This window comes from Lampetra fluviatilis, chromosome 16, assembly GCF_964198595.1.
Source record: "Lampetra fluviatilis chromosome 16, kcLamFluv1.1, whole genome shotgun sequence".
Classification (NCBI taxonomy): Eukaryota; Metazoa; Chordata; class Hyperoartia; order Petromyzontiformes; family Petromyzontidae; genus Lampetra; species Lampetra fluviatilis.
The window spans coordinates 4,786,360-4,810,165 of NC_136290.1; the positions used below are offsets into that span (position 1 = coordinate 4,786,360).

The 23,806-nt window shown below is 47.5% G+C and overlaps 1 protein-coding gene across 1 annotated transcript in view; it reads right to left on the bottom strand.

Annotated features, from left to right (window-relative positions):
* Positions 1-18,620, bottom strand: part of PAMR1 (peptidase domain containing associated with muscle regeneration 1) — a 53,593-nt gene extending 34,973 nt beyond the window's left edge. The window contains exons 1-2 of the mRNA XM_078863488.1: positions 18,424-18,620; positions 14,875-14,942 (exon numbers count right to left, since the gene is read on the bottom strand). Of these exons, the coding sequence (XP_078719614.1) occupies positions 14,875-14,942; positions 18,424-18,428 (73 nt within the window). The 5' untranslated portion in view covers positions 18,429-18,620. The remainder of the gene's footprint in view (positions 1-14,874; positions 14,943-18,423) is intronic.
* Positions 18,621-23,806: the final 5,186 nt, after the last annotated feature.

Genomic DNA, 23,806 nt, shown 5'->3' on the forward strand with positions numbered 1-23,806 from the left:
GACGGCTCTGGGCAGGGAGAATGTTATAAATCAACTCCGAAATAATGGTCGCCGATGCTCCTGTATCGACCAGGATGCGCACCTCGACCCCATCGATGTGACCCACAACGGCCGACGACCCCGATGACGCGGCTACAACCCGATGGGCCAACACGGACCACTGGCTGGGTTCAATGTGAGTACCCAGAGCGGTGCGTGTTGGTGCCATGGTACGCGATATTTGCCCCCCCTTCGCTGCGGTGTTCGAGTGTGTGACGGGCGTGTGCGTGGGCCAAACATGAGGGGTGCCGCGACTCGCCGGATTATGATGGTGGAGCTTGTGACGAGGGCCGGCGTCCCGTTGAGGTGTCGTTCCGCGCTGCCGAGGAGAGCGGCACCCCGAGGCGACGTGGCCCCGGATGCCGCAGTTATAACAGCGTGGAAGCGCTGGTGGCGACGATGGACGTTGTAGACGGCTTGAACCGGCCCGGTCCTCCCGCGCTCCCGCTCCGTGCTGCCGTCGATGGTTGATGGCGCAAACCTCTTCCGCCGGGAGGGTGGCCGCAGCGACGGCGCGCCCGCTCGCCGCCTTGCTGGCCTTCCGTCGTTGAGAGGACAGGTTTGCGTGGAGGAGACGGGCCGCTTGGAGGGAGCACATCTCTGCATCGTCCTGTGCGACAATGACGATGTCTAAGTCGTCCGCCAGCAAAAGTATCTTCTCTGTCACCATGGCGTCGACACCCTCGTCATCCATTCGTGGAAAGGCCTCCTTCGCCAGTGCCAGGAGGCTTGTGCGGTACGCCAGGGGCGACTCCTTCGTCCCCCGCTGGCGATCGTAAAAGAGTTGGCGACAGTCCGATGGTGGACCATATACCGCCGACAGCACCTGCATCGCCTTCCGCAGCGTGGAGCGCCTCTCCTTCGAAGCCGATGTTAGAGTGGCGAGGGCGTCGCTGTCGAGAAGTGCTGGCAGCGCGCGGAGAGCCTCGGCGTCTGTCCACTGTGCCATCTCCTGGTGAGCGAGGAAGCGCCGCTGGAAGCCGCCCCAGTCGCCATCCTCGCCCACAAATTCCTTGAGTGGAGGTAGCCGCTGATGTAAGGCAGCGGCTGCAGAGGAAGAACGCACTCCCTCGTCCGCCTCACTCAACTCAGCGTCGGCACGAACCAGCGATGGCATCGCCGGTCGCACCCGTGGTGACGCGGCAGGCACTGTACTCCCGCCGTTGGACGCGATGCTTAGAGCGGCCACGCCCTCAACAGCAGCTGCGGCGATGGCGGGAGTTTCAAAATGTTGCTCCGTTGAAATGGCGGGAAGGCGCTGTGGTCGTTGGCTGCTGTCGCCTCGTGGCGGTCCCGCAGCCCCCAGCCGCGTGATGTTGTCGAGCATGGCGGCTGCGGCGTACAGCAGCTCGGCCAGCTTCGCGTGCGCCTGCCTCAGCCCCTCCGTCGACGGCTCCCCTTCCTCCAGCTGCTGTGGCGTGGATGCACCCAGCCCCGGCTGCTCGATGGCATCTTCAGCCATCTCGGGCCCTCCGACTGCAGCGGTGTCCTCCGCCCCTGGTACTCCGACTCGAGTCGTCCGGCGTGTATCCATGTTCGTACTTTGTTTCACTTCTGACGCCAGATGTAGTAACGCTCACGACTCGTTCACACCAGAGTTGGAGGCACACTTGTTTATTTAACACCAACGTTGTGACATACACATTTGAGGGGGTATCGGCCCCCTCACCCGTCTATCTGAGGACACACCTCTCTAGCTAACCCTAGCCTGCCTCTGAGTCCTCCACTAATGGGCTAGGGGAGGCTATCTTGGCCCGACACTGGTCAGTCGGGCCCGGTACCCAGAGTCCAGACCAGCACTGGCTCTGGCTCTGGTACCACGCCACTGGCTCGAGCCTGCGCGGTCCTGATAAGGACGGCGTACCAGGGGGAGTCCAGGGCTCTATCTCAGACGTCTTCCGCCTCCTCTTCTTTAGCTAAACATCACTCCCGAGCCCTTCGATACAATCCCCTTTTATACCCAACCCCTCCCTGAGGGGTGGGGCCCCGGGGGATCATAACGACCGAATCGACCCCCCAGGGTGTCTGGCGCGGACGTCGCAGAGGGCACCTGCTTGTGCACACATGTAGCCCCGCCTACTGTGTTTGTTTACCATAGGCTGCCATGCATAACGGGCTCTCTCTCTAACACCCCTACATCTGTACTGATGGCACTTGCCTCTATAATCAACGTTTTTGGGTTTAGATCGCGTTATTTATAAATGTGTCGTAACCCTCCACCACCCGACACGGCCAATCAGTAAAAAAGTGTCACGTTGACAAAAGACAAATAGTTCACTGCTTTAGCCCACCGGTGTGTTGAAGCGTGAAACCACAACATTTACAATTTGAGTACAACGTTTCGCTGGTTATTGCATCCAGCATCATCGGGCAATTCGCGAAAGCCTACGTGTTAAACTTGCCTCTATAGTCTGTTGGATGACATTTGGGTGTCTTTGTTTTTGTTTATCGGTGGGATGTTACATGGTAAAAACTTTTTTTTTGAAAAAATAGCTCTAAAAAAGGCCACCAAACCTTCCATGGATATGACAAGCATCAAAGATTTTTCCACATAATTATTTCTATTACTCTGTTTGTTTACCCAGGAAAGCCTCACTGAGTCTGAAGACTCTTTTTGAGGAGGGTCCTGCCAAGTTTTCGCAGCCGGTGGGGGGTGGGGGGGGAAGGCGGTAATGCTGCTTTGTATAATCCCAAGTGCGTAATTGGCAGGTAATTATTCAGCATTAAGATAGTTTGGATATTTTGGCCGGATACCAGATTACATACGGTGGGGCTTTTTGTGGGGGAGAACGTTCAAACTCCACGGAGAAAATGCGGCCGGGTTGAGGTTCAAACTCGGGGCCCTTTCTCGATGCGAGGCAACAAGGGGGTTGTGCGACTGCGCTGACTCAGGGCTCGTTGGCCCTCAACTGACAATGTGCAGCGTGGACGCGGGCAGCGTCTGCCACGGTGCCCTCGGTGATTAAACGTTTGCCGAAAAGAAGAACAGCTCGACTACTTTGGCCAAGTCTGAAAATACATGGCCCCTTTTTCCTGCCCCCCCCCCACCCATCTCTCTTTTTTTTTTCAAAGTGCAGGAAACAACTTGAAGCCATCAGCTCCTGTGGTAAAAAATATTTACCATCTGTACGGTATTGTATTTATTAATGTAAAGACAATGCAAGTCATGCCGAGCCGTTTATTGATACGGCGATGTATCTTTTTGGATGTCAGAAACAGAATTTGTGTCAGAAACACATCTGGTGAATTCGCTGCATGGCTTATTGGGCTCATCGTGGATATGTCGATCAACTGGGTTAACAATGACAAGGTTCTGAGTTTGAATCTATGCCACGACATGTGACTAAATTAGATGTTTCACGTATGGAGAGTTGGTCTGAGTCACCAATGAACTTTATTCCCCAATATTGCTCTCCGGCCTCTCTTTGTGCTGGAAAGTCAGGCCATTACCTGAAAAGTCACCTCTTTTATACGGTTTGTTTTTAAGGTCGTGTTATTGACGATTGTGTTTGTATATGATGATAATCATAGTTTGTTTCTCCTTGTTTACCCAAGAAAAAAGTCTCACTGAGCCTCATGACTTTCTTTCAGGAGGATCCCGCCAAGTTTTTCACAGTAGGCGACTTTAGCTACCGTGCATTTATTCTAGATTTGAAGCTTTCGTGACTGCAAGGAATCATATTCTTAGGTTTTTTCGGTAAAGTCACGTAGGTAAAACATCAAAATTAATGAAAATAAAATAAAAACAAAAATCACGACGTTTCGGAGGCAACACAAGTCTCCGTCATCAGGTGGGACCGTCACAGCCGAAATAGCTGCATCAAGTGAGGCAATGATTCAAGAAGTAATCCCTTATAAGCAAGTTGAAGGGGGGAGGAGAGGGGGGGGAGCTCATCAGAGTGTGCTAGCCAATGAATGGAACGTATCGGGAGGGAGGGGGGCGGGGCTCAAAGACAGCACGGAGTACTAAGTACAACGCATCGGGAGGGGGAGGGAGCGGGGCCAAAACAATGGACGACGGCTTGAACGCGGTTGCTGCTGCACACGCCAACACAATGGACAGAGAGGGGGGAGGGGAGGTCTGATACACATGATAGACAAAAGAACGAAAATGCCCATGTTTATACCAATGCTGGCTGAACAATGAAGAGAGCACTGCCAAAAAATAACTGGGGATGTTAACACTCGGTAAAGTAAAGTAAAATAGTGCCTGTCAGATAAGATGGTCCAAAAAAGTGTAATTAAGTCTTTTTTGCGTGGTTGATAACATCTTTCCAATGATTACTAAGTTTGTACCCATCATCACGGTTGAAATTATGTCTGTGTTTGTATATTTGTATGGCTTCGTGTACAAACCTTTGATGGTAGCCGGGAGGTTTGCAGAGAACCTTGGTCTCGGAAAAGACAATTTCATGAGAGCCCACCGAGTTGTAGCAATGATCGGCAACGGCAGAAGAATCAGTTCTGCCGTGTTTCAGATCTGACTTGATCTGAAACTCAGATCTGAAACACGGCAGAACTGATTCTTCTGCCGTTGCCGATCATTGCTACAACTCGGTGGGCTCTCATGAATTTGTCTTTTCCGAGACCAAGGTTCTCTGCAAACCTCCCGGCTACCATCAAAGGTTTGTACACGAAGCCATACAAATATACAAACACAGACATAATTTCAACCGTGATGATGGGTACAAACTTAGTAATCATTGGAAAGATGTTATCAACCACGCAAAAAAGACTTAATTACACTTTTTTGGACCATCTTATCTGACAGGCACTATTTTACTTTACTTTACCGAGTGTTAACATCCCCAGTTATTTTTTGGCAGTGCTCTCTTCATTGTTCAGCCAGCATTGGTATAAACATGGGCATTTTCGTTCTTTTGTCTATCATGTGTATCAGACCTCCCCTCCCCCCTCTCTGTCCATTGTGTTGGCGTGTGCAGCAGCAACCGCGTCCAAGCCGTCGTCCATTGTTTTGGCCCCGCTCCCTCCCCCTCCCGATGCGTTGTACTTAGCACTCCGTGCTGTCTTTGAGCCCCGCCCCCCTCCCTCCCGATACGTTCCTTTCATTGGCTACCACATTCTGATGAGCTCCCCCCCCCTCTCTTCCCCCCTTCAACTTGCTTATAAGGGATTACTTCTTGAATCATTGCCTCACTTGATGCAGCTATTTCGGCTGTGACGGTCCCACCTGATGACGGAGACTTGTGTTGCCTCCGAAACGTCGTGATTTTTGTTTTTATTTTATTTTATTTTCATTAATTTTTATGTTTTACCTACGTGACTTTACCGAAAAAACCTAAGAATAAGCTACCGTGCAGTTTACTGCTAGACAGCCAGTTTATATTTATTTTCATATTCATATCCATATTCACAGTCTTCTACTCCAAGCTTTACACACTACCATCACCATTGCCACACGTTATTTCGAGCGCGCAAGTCTCGCTTGCGCCTTTCTAATTTTCCAGATATACAAACATAGACGTAACTTCAACCGAGGTGAGAGATTCAAATTGAGCAATCATTGGAAGGGTGTAATTAACCAAGTTAAACTTTAGCTGCCGTGCAGTTTACTGCTAGACAGCCAGTTTAGATTTATTTTCATAATCATATCCTTATTCCCAGCCTGTTACCCCCAGCTTCACACACTACCATCACCATTACCACACGTCAGTGTTCATCTTGCGCATTTCTAATTTGCCCCCCGGCAGCGTAACAAAAGGCTGCTTAATCTTAGCTTTCTTATCTACTTCCGCCCCCTGCATCACAAAGCTTCAGTTTGAGCTCCATGTGTTGCCTCCCAATGCCTTCCCCGTTCCTCACATCGTTGCCTCCCAGTCCACAGCCCGCCCACACACTCACCATGCCCCCCCCTCCCTCCATCCCCCGCGACTATATTATTCCTCGTCACAGCCATCTCTTAGACACACTTAAGCGGTTGTGCTTTCGCTACGTTGTCCCCACCTGAAGAAGGACGCTTGTGTTGTGCCCGAAACGTCGTGATTTAATGTAGTTGTTTTCATTTATTTTATTTCATTTTATTTTTTACCTACGTGACTTTACCAAAAAAACCCAAAGAGTATGGATAAACAGGCTGCTTTTGTTTCCTTGTACAATAACATTTTAACACAGAAATACACAAATAAGGCACACCTTTAAGATATAAACAGTACAATTTAAAAGATTTAAAGACAAGAATGGACTCTCCAAACTGGGCCAAAGGTAAAAAAACATATTCTTGGTTTTTTCGGTAAAGTCACGTAGATAGAAAATAAAAATAAAAAGAAAAATAAATAAATTAGAAAATTAAAAAGAACCACAACGTTTCGATCTCTCCGCCTGATGAAGACTGCTTGTGTTGCGATTGGAACGTCGTGGTTTATTTATTTATTATTTTCTATCTATGTGACTTTACCGAAAGAACAACGAATATGAATTCCTGCATTCACGAAAGTTTTAAGTCAAAAGTAAAAAAAAACATTAAATTAATACGTCTTTAGAGTAATGTATGGATTGTAATTTGGAAAGTGTTGGAATTTACCATGTTAAAAACTGCCAATATTTGTTAATGCCCCAGTAACTTATGGAAGACTGTCGGGGTCAGCGTACACTTGGTTTCACTTTCATTGGCCCTGAAATGTAATCTGACCAGGTGGGCAACAGTCGTAGAGTAGTGCCCACATGGACAATCGGAAGGTTGGGATTCTGAATCCTGAGTGGGGGTCAACTCTGCTCGTCGTCCGTCTGGGGTTGATAAAATCATAAAGTATCACTTTTGTGTAGCAGTAAATATTGGTTGCCCTTTCTGGAAGACTGCCCTCTGCTAAGGAAATGTGTCCTAAAAGCGTTCCATAGCTCATTGGATTTATCCAGGATAAATACATATTCTGAAATATTCTGATGTGGGATTACCATCACTGATCCAGGATCTCCAGTGAAGATAAGCACAGCTCATCTCCTTGTCTGAGCATGCAGACACTTTACTGGAGAGATAAATTTTGTTTTATTCATGTGTAACTGCTGCCAGTTGGATATATAACAACATCTGTAAAATCTGAGGCTCGAGTTATGGGATTCGGTCCAGATTTAGATTGTATTTTGGACAAACTGATCTCCATATGTGGGAAATTCGAGCTCAAATGATGTCGTGCACGAATTACTAACAGATCTTCCTCCTGAAATGTTTATTTTATTATTCACCTTTTAAAAACGTCTTCGACCAGTGAAGATATAAAAATGTTACGTCTCACTTTAACACTGGATTTGACTACAGAGCTAAGTGTAGTGGTGGTGGTGCAGGAGGTGGGATTGGTGGATCATGTAGAGATGGAGCATGCATGAGACAACCGCCTACAGGCTAACTAGGCGCCTGTAGGCTAAAACAATTCTAGCAGGCTATGAGAGATGATGGCCATGGCGTAACAGTCAACACACTGGACTTGTAATCCAGAGGTCACTGGTTCAATGTCCCTGCACGGCGGCTGAAACAATGCGGCAACTTTCTTAAACCGTCCCATCACTTCTGTCCACGCAGCAGCACAAATGGTTTGAATCTTCACAGCTGCTCGTTCGGCAGGTCGTGTGTGTGGTGGGTAAAGTTTGGGTAACCACCCCCATCTCTTCCAAGGCGCCTGGCCAGCGTCGATGAGTGGGCCAAAATACCTTTCAAAATGGATCTCTAAGAGCCCCCTTCTGCCAGTGATGGCGTGAGTAGGAAATCCCAGGGCTGCACCTTTTTCTGCCACGTTTATCGCAGCACGTGGTGTTCTCTGCTGTATGCATTGGGTCTTTATCTTTCCAGGTGTATGCGAGAATACAACAACAACAACAACAACAACAAAAACTGACCGAATATCCCATGTAGAATCTTCCTGAAAACTGTGTTTTGAATCAGCAACGATTCCCGATGTACGTGGAAATGTATTATAAGTATTATATACCCTAAAATATAAAGTGTCTCCTTACTTGAATAAAGGTGGAACTCGTCGCTATTGGTGAGTCTGTGGTGGAAATCTTGTATTCGCGTTGGAAGGACCCAGTGTCTCCTCATCACAACTGCTATTGACTTCTCACAAAGTGATGCCTATTTTATCGACCACAGAAGGATGATGAGCACTGATCGCACGATTTAAACCTTGAAACTTAGCATTGTAAAATGGGCTTTCTCGTCTATAAACCTGGTCGTATTATACACAATAAAGGAACGTAGATTGAAAACTCATGCCCCAGATTGAAAACTCATTTCTTTAGAACCCGCTTATGTGTTTAGTTTATTGCATTTCTCCCGCACTTCCGATGAGTCAGGTCGGCTACGTCCAGTGCGATGTGCCCTTGAGTATATATACATACATATACTCAAGGGCACATCGGTTAGCGCACTGCACTATGAATGATCCGAGTTCAATTCTCGGTCAAGGCTGACCGATCAACCGAGACTGGCCATCACGGGTGAAATATGATACTAAAACAACAACCCTCATGGCTGCCATACGGGGCGGTCTTCATCCAGCAGTCGACTCAAAAAGGGGCCGTAAATTATTCAGCAGTGATATTTAACTTAGCAGGGATAATCAGCTGTGTTTTTTTGTCTTTTCTCACGGTGTGTACATCTCCATCGTAGTCGAGCAAGACCTGCCCCATACTTTTATCTACACGATCTCTTGGACTCTCTATTGCTCACACGTTGACACTGGCGCATGCCCCATTATTATTATTAATACGTTGAAGGTTAGTGGTTGCAAGTTTAAAATAACAAACAGAAATGTGTGTATATATATATAAAAAGCCCTCATCCTTTGTAAAGAATGCAAAAACAACAACATCAGCAGTTCCTGAGGAGCAGTTCCTCAGGAACTGCTAATGTTGTACTCTTGGCTTCGGTCACCATAAAAGTAGATTTGAGAAGATGTCACTCACCGACATGCAGCAGATTTTGGGGCACACAGGCGCCAGTTTGGCTATCCACCCCCACCATGGGGGTTGGCAGCCAGCACCACTCCCGGCCGCCTTTGTTTCCCCAGTGGCAATGGTTTTACACACTGTACCAGGTGCTCATTTGAGGCTGAGTCGACCTAGGGAAGGCCCAGGAATGGTTCAGATAATCGTCACTGGTGTTGGCCGTGAGCGGGAATCGAACTCGGGTCACCAGGTTCAAAGCACAGCGTGCTAACCACTGCACTACCGTTCCCCATCTCCCCCCTAACACACAACAACAATCACCATTCGCCACTAAGTGTCGGGGACGTCACCACGACGCTTGTGCCAGGCTATGTGCACGTTGAGGCCACGTGAAGTGTCGAACGCCCGCTGGCACAATGTCACGGGACAGACCCAGGTGCCACGGGTCGACTGACTGAGATGAGTGGCTGATGCACCACCTGTGCCCCCTACTGTGCCAACTTGCTGTGCTTTAGCCACCCGGCGCTCTGCTCATTGTTGTGAGCCTCGCTCCTCCGCCCTCCGTTGTTGTTGGAGGGCGACTGCCTCCAACTGCCCAGTAGCAGCGTCCTTCACGAGCCTCCTCCACAGAGGCCAATCTTGCCACCGCTGGTACCACTCATCGGCAAGTCCACTCAGCTCTACATCCTCCTGTACCACATCACTCCATCTCTTCTATAGCCCGTGCCGTGCCCGTTTAGCCCCCTCGATCCGGCCAAACAAAAGCTGTGTAGGCATGCCGTGGCTGGGCATGCAGGCTACATGACCCAGCCAACGTAGCCTTGCCTGCCGTAGGAGCTCACCGATGGGACTTTGTCCAGATCTTTCAAGGATTTGTGAGCTCCTCACACAATCCAGCCTGGTTAAACCCAGGATGGATCGCAGGCAGGCCAGCCTAAATGTTTCTAACAGCCGCAAGCGATGATTAAATTCTCGCTTGCAACTTTCATCAGCTAGCTGAGACCATGCCACTATGGGTTTGAATAGGGTCCTGGGTGTACACCCACCACCGGAGTGGAAAAATGGCAGGCGCATCTTACAGATGACAAGTCGATGGTCAGTGAGCAGATCAGCTCCACGGTAGGTCTTGGTGTTAAGGACATGGGCCTGCATCCGCTGTTCCGTCACTATGTAGTCCAGCAGATGTTCTTGCTTAAACCTGGTGTAACAAGCTAAAATAACCCCTGCCCCGATTAAACCCTGGTATAGTTTGGCCCAGAACAGAGTATACCCGGGGGGATAAAGTGTCCTGGCTAAACTATACCCCACGGGGGTTTAAACTATAGACTGGGCCAGACCATACCCCTCCAGGCCGGAATATGCCCCATGTGAAAGTTCAAAGGCAATTATCCATACGGAGAACAGCCGACAGACAACGAACTTCAATCGATATCTAAAAAGCGTATAAATGGAAGTAAGAATCTCAATTTGATCAATTGAAGCATTTTAGAAGCAGTCGAAGCCAATGAAGTCGAATACGCGTGCAATTCCACTGAAGTGTTGTCGGAAGTCACGGAATAGGGTTAGGAACTAAGAACTACAGGACTACTTGGACCAAGATGTCAATGAATATGTAAACACCTCTGGCATCTCTCGTGATAGAGTCTGGGCAACAGATGCCGAGATCATGGCCACAGCGAATTCATGTGTATATCGCTCAACACTATTACTATCATGGGGTATGATTTGGCCTAGAGGAACATAATTTGGCCTTGGCCATAATATACCCCAGAGTATAAATTGGCCTAGGCCATAATATACACAGGTATAATCTAGCCTAGGCCGTTTAAACCCCGGGTATTCTACGGCCTGTGGGTATACTACGGCCTGTTACACTGGCATGCATCCATGATGTTGTGTGGATGCGCCAATGCCAGAACAGCGTGTTGGTAATTACAAGCCCATGGGCTGCACAAAAATCTAGCAGCCTCCTGCCGTTGTTATTGAGCTGATCTGGCCCATGCCTTCCAATCACTCCAGACCAGGTACCAGCATCATGACCAACTCGGGCATTGAAGTCACCCAACAAGATGACTCTATCCCGAGGGGCCATAACACACAAGCACACGCATACACAAAAACACAATGGGCACATAAAAACAAAGGATCCCCTGGAAGAGCGCCTATTAAGGCCAGCTCAACATAAACATGCACATTGATATGCACACACAGGTACACACAAACACACAGATGCCAATAAACACATACACAACTCTATACACTCCCACACACACGGACACAAGCACATACAAGAGATAGGCTATATCCAGGCTAGATACAGAGAAAACTATTCGCCTGAAATTACACAGGAGGCGGTGGTGTAGACAGATCCACGTCCGGTTGTCTGAGTATCCCCTATGCCGAAGTTTACACGCCAAGCCAGGCTACTCACTTGAGGCTGAGATGAACTCATGACGGTCCTGGACTGGTTCTAATATGTATCACTGATGTTGGCCATGGTCGGAAATTTAATTCAGGTCACCGGGTTCATAGCGCAGTGTGTGCACTAACTTACTATGCCACCACTCCCAATGCTCCCCATGGAAACAATGCATTTCAAAGGTAAAGAAAGACACGCGCACAGGGAGGGCTAGGCACAGTATTCTGAAGCTCTGAAAACAAGTTAAGAGTATTAATGCACAGCACATGGTGCTGTTTACTTGAGTGTAGCCAGGTGACCGGGTCCAGTCCAATGCTTTTAAGACAGGGGCACAGCCAGAACGAGCTAGTAGCGCATGATAAATGAGGAAAAGTTAAAATGTAATTCTTTGTAAAACCAGGAAAAGCCTCAGCGAGTCAAGAATGCTCTTCTTTTTAGGAGGTTCCTACTTTATGATGTTTGGCCAATTCCTTACTGGAAATACTTTGTGTGTGCGTGGGTGGAGGAGGAGGAAAACTGGAGCACTCAGATAAAATCCACGCTTGTGCAGGAATACAAAAGAGCTTAAATATGTTCTTCGATTCAAATGAGGACGAGGTGATGTTTATCTCTGTATAGTGGCCACCACGGTGGCGAGATGTCGGTTCGATCCCAACCCTGACGCCTGTCGTATATTTGCAGTTTGCATGTTCTCCCCATGGTTGCGTGGATTTTTCCCTGGGTCCACTGATTTTCCCTCCACATTTAGAAACGGGCATTTAGAGCATTTGGCTGCTATACATTTCCACACGATAAGCCACTTCGTTGAGCTATCATTTGTGGCCAGGTCGTTTCTAGAAAAAGATATCCTGCATGTAGCTCAGTGGGTCTTACCTCTTAAAATACTAAACATATTAATAGTTGTAGGATAGCCCTGAACACTAGCTGAAATTCCACATTCCCATGGTGGCAGCCAGTAGCACAATGTAGGACAACCACGTGTCAAATACCCACAAAATGGTACAATGAGTTGCGTCTGTCCTCAAACGGGATTGGAACTCCCAACCTTCTGACTGAGAAGCGTGCACTCCGAGCACGGCGTCACGTGGCCAGATATAACTCCGACCACACGGGTCATGGCGAGCCCCATGACCCGATGTTGATTCCTGGTCGTGGATAACATCAGCGATGAATGCCATCTGAACCGGTCCTGGGTCTTTCCCCTGCACCAACTTGCAATGACCAGCATTGCAAGGTACGGTCACGCGATCCCCATGACAGACACAGACCTGGGGAAGTCTTCATCCGGGAGTGGATTAGCAACGGGCTGTTAAGTAAGCATGCTTAGATTTAACCCATTCGTCCTATACCAGGATGTTCCCAATTGTGACCGTGCAGTCCAGATACTACGGCTAGACTTTCGTCTCATTACACATTTAACAATTTCACCGCGGTCTCTGGACCCCCAGTACTGAAAAGCAGCCGTAAACTCCAGAGGGGGGAAAAAATGAGCAAACTTCTGAGCTTTAAGCTGTCGACTAGATGACTCTCACAGGATGACGGAGTTGGAGTTGATGGTATTTCCCCAGATGGTGCTTGGATCGTGTAAACACACTGTGTGTGTTTATTTACGGAAGCTCGCGAGCTTGGATCGCGTTACTTTGCCAGTGTGTCACTCTTGTCGTGCAGTGGTCTTTGGGATAAAAAAAACACACAAACTCCACCCATACTGACACACTTTGCAAGCTATTGTTTGTTTTGTATTGCGCCATTTAACTTGTGCTATTGTATATACAATGTAAAGCTCGACTGTGTCAATCCACTGCTGGATGAGAGTCTTCCCATTCCATGTTGGCCGAGGGGGGGCTGGGGGTTGACCATACTTCACCCACAATGGTCGATGGTAGGTGAAAGAAGAGCACCCAGGACTCGCTCAAATATTGTTCTCTGCTGATTTTAGCCATGGCCGGGAATTGAACTCAGGTTGCGGTGTTCATAGGACACGACGCGAACGACTCCAAAACCACTCCACCACCTCCTTGCATTGTGAAATTCCAAAGACTGGGGGCTGGAGTCTTAGGAAATTAACCCAATCATTGGTGTAACATTCACGTATGAAGTGAATATTGAACCTTTAAAATTGTAATGAATTGATGGACTAATTACAATTAATTTGAAATAAGAGAAATTGTACTTTGTGATTACTGAAATATGTACAGTGCAGTACAGTAGTTTAAAATCTGAAAACACTGCCATACATACAATGTCCAGACAATCCCATGCCCTGTTGTTGAGATGTTATGTCTGGTATGTGGTGTTCCTGCAGGAATTGGCCTTGTATTCAGGCCTGAGGTATGATGGATGCATACCATGCGCCATGTATTCAGGCCTGGGGTATGATGGATGCCATGCGCCATGTATTCAGGCCTGAGGTACAAGGCCGTAGCCATGGAGTCAACATTGGGGGGGACCAAATCTTCCAGGGGGTCTGGAGGTCCCCCCAACCCAGAAAATAAATCTAAATTTGAAAACTAATTTCCTGTCATTTCCTGCCTAAAATATTTAAAAATTCACTAACACATAGGATGGACTTTTTATTTATTTTTTACAATAATGTCTAATAGTGTATTGTATTACATTGCTCTGTTTTTTAGTTTTTTCCTTTTCTTATTTCATTGTATGTAATGGCAGAGATTATGGATTAATAAAGTACAACCATAACCACAATCATATAAACAGAAATCTATTTTATAGCAATATATTGGGGGCGACATTTTGAGCATATTTGAATATTGAGGGGGATGTGTCACCCCCAATATATATTATAATTACGGCCCTGCTGAGGTATGATGCGTGCCACGTGTCATGTATTCAGGCCTGAGGTATGTATGATGCATGTCATGTAAAGGTCCACATTTAGCCAGAGAGCGGGATTTAGAATATTCACCTCATGCATCCACTTAGTGCAATGATGCCACGGTGACATCACATCATGGGGCTATAATAATATGCCTGACTGTATCCTTTGATGTTTTTTTCAATTTAACAAAGGTTCAAACTGGTGATAATGCACAGCAATATATATGAGTTCATATTTACTTGGGGTTTTTTATTCATTATTTTCCAAAGTGATGTAATTTGAATACACTACCGTGAAAAGTATGATACCCTTCAGTATCTCCTTATTCGGTTTCCTTTCGTCTCTCTTTCCTCCCAATGCTGTCCCAATTGTGCTGCCACTGTCGTATCATGAGAAAAAATAATCCATTCAATATTCTTTCAGAGCAGTGCATTACTCGACGTGAGAGAACGGTCCACAGAAGGAGATTATCACCAAAGTGACCTTTTTATCCACACTCGGATGCAGAACTTCCTCACGATCCCCTGCTATCTCCCTGCTACCTCCGTTTAGCATGGTTGGTTACGTACGGCGCGAAAGATGTTTAACATACACACGGAGACAAGTGATTGTGGATGACAGTCGAACCGAGATATATATATGCCAGCTCAATACCGTGACCTCTCTTCTCGACACTCACCTTCCAGGCTGAGCCTGAGAGCGAGCAGCAGAGCCAGGAGGCACCACACCCAAGCGCACGGACGTCTCCTGCAAGACAACGGCGTCACAGCGGCAGCACGTGGCATGGGTTTAGTTTGTATTGTCAGTGACGTCCAAGTCAAAGAGTCTATCTGCTCAAATGAGCTTTGGGGCCCTGATCCATCAGTGGAAATGTCACATTTCTACGACGGGGGGGGGGACCGTTCTCTCCACGTGATTGACACGCTCGTTACTTGTTGCTGTGCAGTATTACGGGTGAAACGCCTGTATAAACATGAGTAATCAGCGTCATCGTGGTAGAATTAAATAACGGAAAATGTGTCCTTCACATATATGCCTCTCCACGTATAACATAAAAGTAGTTGTCACACAACCCGTCAACCGCACGGCCTTCTGGGAGTCCATCATTTCCCGAGACGGGGGTTCTCGACAGCTCCCCATGCTGGGGGGCCCACTGTCAATGGTGGCATGAGCAGGAACTGCAAGGCTACACCTTCACCTCATTACAACACTTAGAAAAGAGACACCACCATTTACTCTCTCTCTAAACAAATCAGATATTGTGTGCGAACCCGTCGGGAAATGGCCCTCCTTAAGAGCAGAGAGATGGTAGTAGGGGCTTGAGATACAAACACAAAAAATTAAGATCACATTTGTTGCTTTGAAAAGTGGTCGCTGAGCGATCAGTGAGATCTATTTTCAACACTCAACTGCAGGGCAAGGTAAGCCGGAACTTCAGGTTGAGGCTGAGCTGCGTGCCCCAATAGGGTGAGGTCCTCTACATTGGGGAGGACAGGGCTGGATGTCACGTATGTATGCCTGTGTATGTTGAACTTCTTTCACACCGTACGTAGCCAACCGTGCTAATCGGAAGTGCGGGGGGGGGGAGACAACACACTAAACACAAAAAGTAGTTCTAAAGAAGTGAGTTGTCAATCTAGATGATTTTAAAGTGCATAGTTCCAGTGGTTTACTAATATAGGAAGTAAGAGCGTTCCAGAAGGCCGCAGAAGCGCTTTTGAAAGCGCGCGATGCGGTGACCACCGCCTTTATTCGATGACCAGTAGCCATACGCCGCTGCTGCTGCGAGGATGACCGGAGTTCACGCGATGGTTTGTGCTCCTTGAGGCCACGATGACGTTTGCGATGAAGTCAGAGGCCAAAGATTGCACCTCGAAGCATGTGCGATGCAGGACGCGAGCGGCGTCTCTGAGCGACGGAGCGAGGCTTTTGTGCCCAGGTCTCTGGGCGACAGACTGAGCGCAACTTGGCAGGATGGAGGTGTACTACCAGGGGGCCGATGAGCGGTGCGGACATCGGCTGCTTGATCACAGTCGGTAAATCGTACACGCCGCCAAAAGACAATCCACGGTGCACTACAACTCCAGCCATCGACCGGTCGATAGCCAGGCAGAATAACGATGGCGCTAACACGCATCGCTGTCAAACTCCCGGACCCGGTGTGAAACGGCATGGACAACTCATGCCTGAACCTCACCCCTGGTGGCTGTATCGGCTACCAGGTCGGCTGTCAGGCGCGTTGGTGGTTCCGGAATGCCACCTCCTCAGAGAGCCTCCCAGACAGCTGTCCTGTCCACCGAGTCCACGCCACCTTGAAGTCAATGTAGGCGACCTACGGGCGGGAGGTTGTCGCTTGACCTCTGGGTTGTAGTTCATAAAGCAGGCGGAGTGCAAGAACAAGATCCGCGTTGAAGCCCGATTGGTGGGGACACCGGTTCTGGTGCTAAAGTCAGGACAAGCGAGCCAGTAGCGCGTTGGCAAATACTTTAATTTCCCGGGACAGACGGAAGGGTATATGATGGTAGCTACTCCAGTCGGCTAGTGAACCTTTTCACCCCCCCCTCCCCGCGCAGGGCAAAGAGAGACAATCACGGCATCTCTCCAGTCAGTCCCGGACTCGCCGAGAGGTCCGGTGCCGAGGGTGAGCGGACGATGGAGAAGGGTCGATGCCGACCGGTTTGATGGCCACACTTTACAGGAACGCTTGGCGGGTTTTGGCGACCAGGCCGGCAGCTGTCCCGCTGCGTCGTCGCTTGCCGGCTGCCCCGCACCTCTTCGCGGTGCTTGGCACTCAGGTCAGAGACTCAGACACGGTGGTTGATTTTTTTTATTAGTTGGGTTGAGAATGTTATCGAGGTCCGGGCAGGCAGGCGGCGCCTGGTGTTTTAGATTATTGTTCTTTAGATGATTTAACCGCTATGACATTTCCACGTGATGAGCCACCTCGTTGAGTCACCATTTGTGGTCAGATCCCATCTGAAAAAGATCAGTGGGCTTTACCTGGTGAGATTAGAAAACAGTTTAATTTTATTTGTATATTGTTTTTAAAGTGGTTTGCTTACCTTTCCTGTACTTTGCACTGCTGTTGTTTGTTGCTGTAACGTTTTGACTCACCCCTACAGGACATCTGCGCAAAAAGAGCTGTATAGCTCATCGGATTCATCCAGTATGAATGAATATTCCAATTATGGGTGATGTTGCAATGGGGTCATCGTGCTCTCGTCAGCCATCGATCACCTCCCGTGTAAGATGAACACGGCTTGAGCATCGCCCTTCCTCACAACAGCCTCTGTGGATCAGCTTTGTTTTTGCTACCCATGAGATGCTCAACGTTGACCAAGTGGTCGTGCAATTAAATGATATTCAAACATGAAACGTTTTCAATTGACAAAGGAACATTTATATATTAACAGACACGAACGCATACGTAGTTACAAGGTCCGCATGTTAATAAAGGAATAACTGCGTGCTAATACATTGTAATCTACGTTGTTATTTAGAACAGACGTTAAGTATTTTCACCCGGCGCTTTATAGCCGCTGCCAATGCAGTCGCTGAAATTGTATTCGAAGTTATACATCTGTGCAACGTATGTGACACATTCATGAAAGCTATCAACTGATCACATTTACTGCTTCAAATATTTTCCATCGGCGGTTGTTTGATTTCTTCCGCACTAAAGTCATCTGCCGAAGCAAAACTCTGTCTCGAAGTCCGAAATGTGCTGCACTCGTGTCTGTTGGTGGTCCCCAGTCAGTTAATGTAAATTCCACATTGCTATGGTTGGTGCCAGTCTCTCCATGGGTCAACAACTGTTAACTCCACACAGTATGTTACGTGTTTTATTGACCCCAGATGGGTGAATGTACATGGCACAAATCCTGCCCGTGCCTCCCCACGTTCACCGTAGTATGGCAAACAACTCACCGCTACTCACAAAGCATTGGGAAGCCATCATCCAGCAGTGGATTTACAAAGCGGATTGACAAAAACACTGTAAATTATCATTATTTACATACATCGGACATGTGTTATCAATGTGTCTCTAATGTGATTTTAATGATGGCGCAGTGTTGTCATGCATCTCTAAAGTCAAATTTTTTAAAACAAGCATTGTGGTGGCCGTCACCTCCACTGGCCAACCTAGACCTGTTGGAAATTCCACATTCCTATGGAAGAGGACCAGTTTCTTCAATGAAAACACAAAGAACTTTGTTAGACCACTTACCTCATGTCTTCAGCTTAACACCGACGACCAGCAAACACAGCAATATTGACGATATCAGGAGTGCGTAATGGCGAGTGTGAACACAGTCACATCTGTGTGTGGGTCTATGTGACAGCAGAAGGGATAGAATCAGAGTGTTTACGTGCAGAGTGCAAGTGGATCCACGCAGAGTGCGAGTGAATGAGTGCAGAGTGCGAGTGGATGAGTTGCAGAGTGAGAGGAGAGCGGTGGTGATGTGAGTGGGTGGTGTGGACTCCGTGCGCTGGAGGGGTTGTGGCAGTGTTGTCGTTTGCAGAACTGGGGTAAAGAGAGGTTGAACTCCACATACCACGCACATGACGTCTTGGAAAGACATGCATAGGACTGTCTCGGCCTCAAAAGTATGCCATTTAACTTATTTATTTTTTTAAGCTGCTTTGAATTACACAGCTGCCGTGTTGTGAAGTAGCCCCTATTGGTTAATGGCTTGTGGGAATGTGTTCTGGAGCGTTTCATATTCACTTGCATTGTAATGCACCGATTGCACTCATTAAATGAGCACACACTGCACTGCGGTGCTATTTCGGAAAATAAAATTGGCTTTTAAAGATTGGCAAAGAATATAAATGAAAGCTGTTAAACTCCTGCGTTTTTTTATACACCGCATGTTGTTCGCCGAGATGTCCGACGTTTCGCTCCGCGTTCCCAGGAGCTTCTTCAGAAGCTGAATTCTAACGGGAACAATTTTAGCTTCTGGCAGCAAAACGTTGGACATCGCGACGGACAACGCGTGTTAGTTACAAACCCGGACACACATCAAATAAAATATATTTGTTCCATAAAGTTTGTGTCGCAGTTGTTTTGCGTGAATAATGAAGAGGCGATGGATTTTCATTGTCTTATCAACAGCTATTGATAATGAAGTCAATGTGTCTTCCTGTTCAGTTGAGTGTGTTGTTGTGCGCCTGTCGGCTAATGACCCTGTAAACTAATCTAGAAATGCTCTATGGCTATGTTGGGCATTCAGTCTGTCCATAGAACAACCAACATGGACTTCACACAAAGTGATCCGCATTTTATCGACCCTTTAGGAACAATGTGCTGAGTCGAAACACCACGTGTCGAATAAACTCATCGGCCAGTGAGGCCATGCGGTTACGTGGTACATAACACGTATGCATGTTGAACTTTCTTCGCACCATACGTAGCCAACCGTGCTCATCGGAGGTGCCGCGGAAGGACAACAAACTAAACACAAAAATCAAGTTCTACAGAAATTCGTTTTCAATCTAGATGATTTAAAAGTGCATAGTTCCAGTAGCTTCCTAATATCGGAATGAAAAGCGTCAGAGATGGCCACAGAAGCGCATCTGAAAGCGCGCGATGCGGCGATGGTTTTTGTTCAATGGTCATTCAAAAGCCGCTGGGAGGATGACTGGGGTTCTGCATACATTACTGCATACGTCTTTCAATGTGCGTTTGGCAGCAGTGGTGAGAAATAATGTTTGTTTACCCAGGAAACATCACTCAGTCTAAAACTCTTTCTCCGGATGTTTGGCCATTTCCTGTTTGGATGAAACGCGTGTGGGAGAAACCCAGAACTGTACCGGGAGAAAACACACACACGTGCGGGGAAACGCGCACAAACTTCGCAACGAAACGTAATGAAGCCGGGTTTGTAATGACTCCTACAAGACATTTTTTTTCCACTGCAGGTCAGTGTCTAACTGAGTGGATTAGAGGCACGTCAATCGCACCTACATTGGGCGGTACATTACACGCTCTGCTGACGAACAGACGACGTTAAATAAAAGGATGTGAAATTGATTCACTCGCCACATCTGGCTGCAACACTTTTTTTCGTACTAGGATCAGCATTTCAGCTGGAGAGGGGTCTGTCTGCCTCGGGCTGCCAAGTCTGCTTTCACAGGACGCCACCGATGGAAAATTTGACAATGGGGAGACAGATTATTGCGTGGCTCCGAATATATCAATGTGTGCGTGCGTGTAGCTGCCCTACGAGCCCCTGGTCACGGGTTTCCCCTAGGTCGGCTCAGCCTCAAATGAGTACCTGGAGCGGATTGTAACATCACCACTCAGGCGTGGTGCTGGCCACCCACCCCCTCGTGTGCTGTGCCGGCCTTCATAGGTGATCGCCTACAGCACTTGCCCCAAGAGTCTGTTAAAGGCTACACGGGGGATATTTGTCTATTACTATTGGAGAGGGGAAGCACAGAGGTCAGGGGTCAGCGCTACCGGTCCCGGCAACCAGAGTTCAAGTCCCACTCGTGTGTGACATCAGCGGCGAATAGCTGAACCAGGTCCTGGGCCTCCCCTAAGTTGATTCGGCCTCAAATGAGTACTAGGTGTGGTATGTGACATCGGCACTGACATTAGAACGGTTTTGTGCCAGTCTCTGTAAATGACAATCAGTGCACCTCCGTCACTGGCCATCGAACTCGGTTTGCCGGAGGTTCATAGCACACATCGTAAATGCAGTGATCCAAAAAATATTATCAGTCAAAACTGGGCGTTTGTGTTAGTCTATTGGATGACATTGTGTATGGCTTGTACGTAAGAAATCAACTGAACGGCAATTGTCTGAAAAGTTGGTCAAAGTTTCCATACTGCAGTCTACTTTTTAGCAAGGGTAACGCCTGGCAATAATCACGCGATTTGTATATGGTATATCTTGCCAGAGCAACTTAAATAATGTGATCAATGTGTGGGCGTCCATGTGTGTGCCTATATGTCTGTGAAAGGCTACATGGGGGAGGGGACTTTGTCTTTGTGTCTATATGTGTGCATGTTAGCGCATGTTAGCGAGTGTTAGCGCGTGTTTCCGCGTTTACATACTAAGGGTACTTCTATAGGCAGACAATATGTGGACCTGTCGATGCATACACTTACCCAGTATGTTGGCTTACATTTGTCAATGTTTGCTCACATCTGTCGGAGTTGAAGCTTACACGTGCATACCGAAATACAGATATCCTCCCCTTTACCATCATTGCATATACATCCAAATTGTATTTTCATTTACAGGTTCTGAGCACAGGACCCAAAGGCCCAAAAACGTCAAATGCCCAGCAACAACCAGCACTACTATTGCAGCCGTAAGAGATCCGAGTTAAGTCGTTGCCTAAATTGAGCGAAGGTCATCGTGACTCGGGAAAAGCGACGATGGGATGCAATAAAGTCGAGCGGTGCGAGGGGAGATTTAGTCTGGTTAGCCCGAGTCCTGTACTTATGTATGCTGAACTTATTTCGCGCCGTACGTAGCCAACCATGCTAATCAGAGGCACTGTGATTTTCATATGTACATTGAACTTCTTTCGCACCGTACGAAGCCAACCGTGCCAATCGGAGGTGCGAGTGGAGGAAACAAGTAGAAATACGGCCATTCCATGACAGCTCAGAAGAGCAGATTAATAATGTTGTTATGGATGCGAACGTCACGATTAAATATGATGGGAGAAATTGTGGAAATGCCTGTTTTACTTGATGTTCGTTTAACACGTCGTAGGCTTTCTGGACCAACATCATCCATAACACAGGTTTGTTGGGTTAGATCGCGTAAATATATCATTGCGGCGTTAAACCCACCACCACCCGACACAGCCAACTAGTAAGGTTTGTTGTCACGTAAACAGAACGTGGCCAATTCGTGACTAGTACAGCACACCGGTGTGTTGGAGAGCAAGTCAAACCTTATAAACTGGCTGTGGTCGAGTGGTGGCGGGTTTAACGCTACCTTTATATTTACTGAGGTTTTATATATATAGTTAAACGTCACCAGGGTTGTTTTCATAGGGGAGAAGTGGTGGTGCACGCCTCTAAATCCAGCACTGTGAAGGCAAAGTGGGATCGACTATATATATAAAAAAAACTAAACACAATTTTTGTTTTGTTACCAGGCAAACAATGTGGCTCTTTTTCAGAAGCAAACCTGGCCAGAACTAATAGCTCAACGAAGTGGCTCATCATCATGTGGAAATTAATAGCAGCCAATAGAATTTTATTTATGGAAAAAAAAGATGAAAATGCACAAAAAGACACAGAGTTCTGGAAAACAATGAATGCGGTATTTGACTGTTTGACATCAGAGAACACAAAACAATTACCAGCAATGGTTTGTGTGAGCTGGGCGGTGCTCGCTATGCACGCCTGTTATCCAGCACTGTGGAGGCGAGGGTTGGTGGATCACGCAAACGTTGCGAACCTCCCTTCCCGTGGTCGTCGAGGGTAGTGCCACATGCTGTCTTACCAGGAGAAGGTGGTACGACACAAATGTGGACTCCACCTGTTCAGTCTGGATGGGATCGAGTGTTGCCCCCTCGTACGCGTGGATTTCCTCCAGGTGCTCCAGTTTCCTCTTACGTATAAACGTTCATTTACCATCGTAATATGTAAAGGATTTAAGAGCTTAGGCAATTTTTGGCAGCACCGGCTCACCACCTGGCTGCCTACAGCTCGGGCTGCGGTTCCTTGGCGATTTTCAGATGCGATGAGCAAAAACGACAACGCACATACAAAACTAAAAGCTAAAACATCACAACATCATTAAGTGCTGCTAGTGGTAACCCTTCTAAGACTGGCAAAGCACAACTAGGGGGTGGTGCGGCCAACACCGCGTCAGGTAAATTTCGTCATCTCAGGCCTGAATTCTAAATCGCAAGTCCAGTGGCGCGTACCATTACACCATAGCCAACAGTCTATTGTTTATACCCTTGGGTTCTTTTGGTAAAGTTACGTGACTTTACCGTATTAATTCCTGCAGTAACGAAAGCATCAAATCAAATCTATTGTTTGTTTAACACGTCGGCTTTTGCCACCAATATCATCCATAACACAGGGTTTTTTTTGGGTTAGATCGCGTAAATATAAATGGGTCGTTAAACCCGCCACCACCCGACACAGCCAACTAGTAAGGGGTTTGCCACGTAAACAGAGCGTGACAATTCGTTACTCGTCCAGCACACCGGTGTGTTGGAGAGCGAAGCCACAACATTTACAATCTGTACATCTGTAAATGTTGTGGATTTGGGTGGTGGCGGGTTTAACGACACATTTATATTCATGCGATCTAACCTAAAAAAAAACCTGCATTATGAAGTAAATTGTTTGTACAGAGTCTATACAAATTACTCACTCGGGTGCATGCAGCTCAAATCGCCCAGCAAGGGGCAGTATTGCACAAGCTGGTGCGCACCTGGGCTGTGTGAATCACGCTGGGTGATGCCCGTAGTGATTCATCAATGAGGCTATGAGCTGAAAGAGAAATGATTTTTGTTTGCGCTCTCCACCCAGTGACAGTTAAACGCCGCCAATTGTGCCATCAAGGAAAATAAAACACCGTCGTCATCGTCACGATCCATGTCCACCGTACATTTCGTCATTTGTT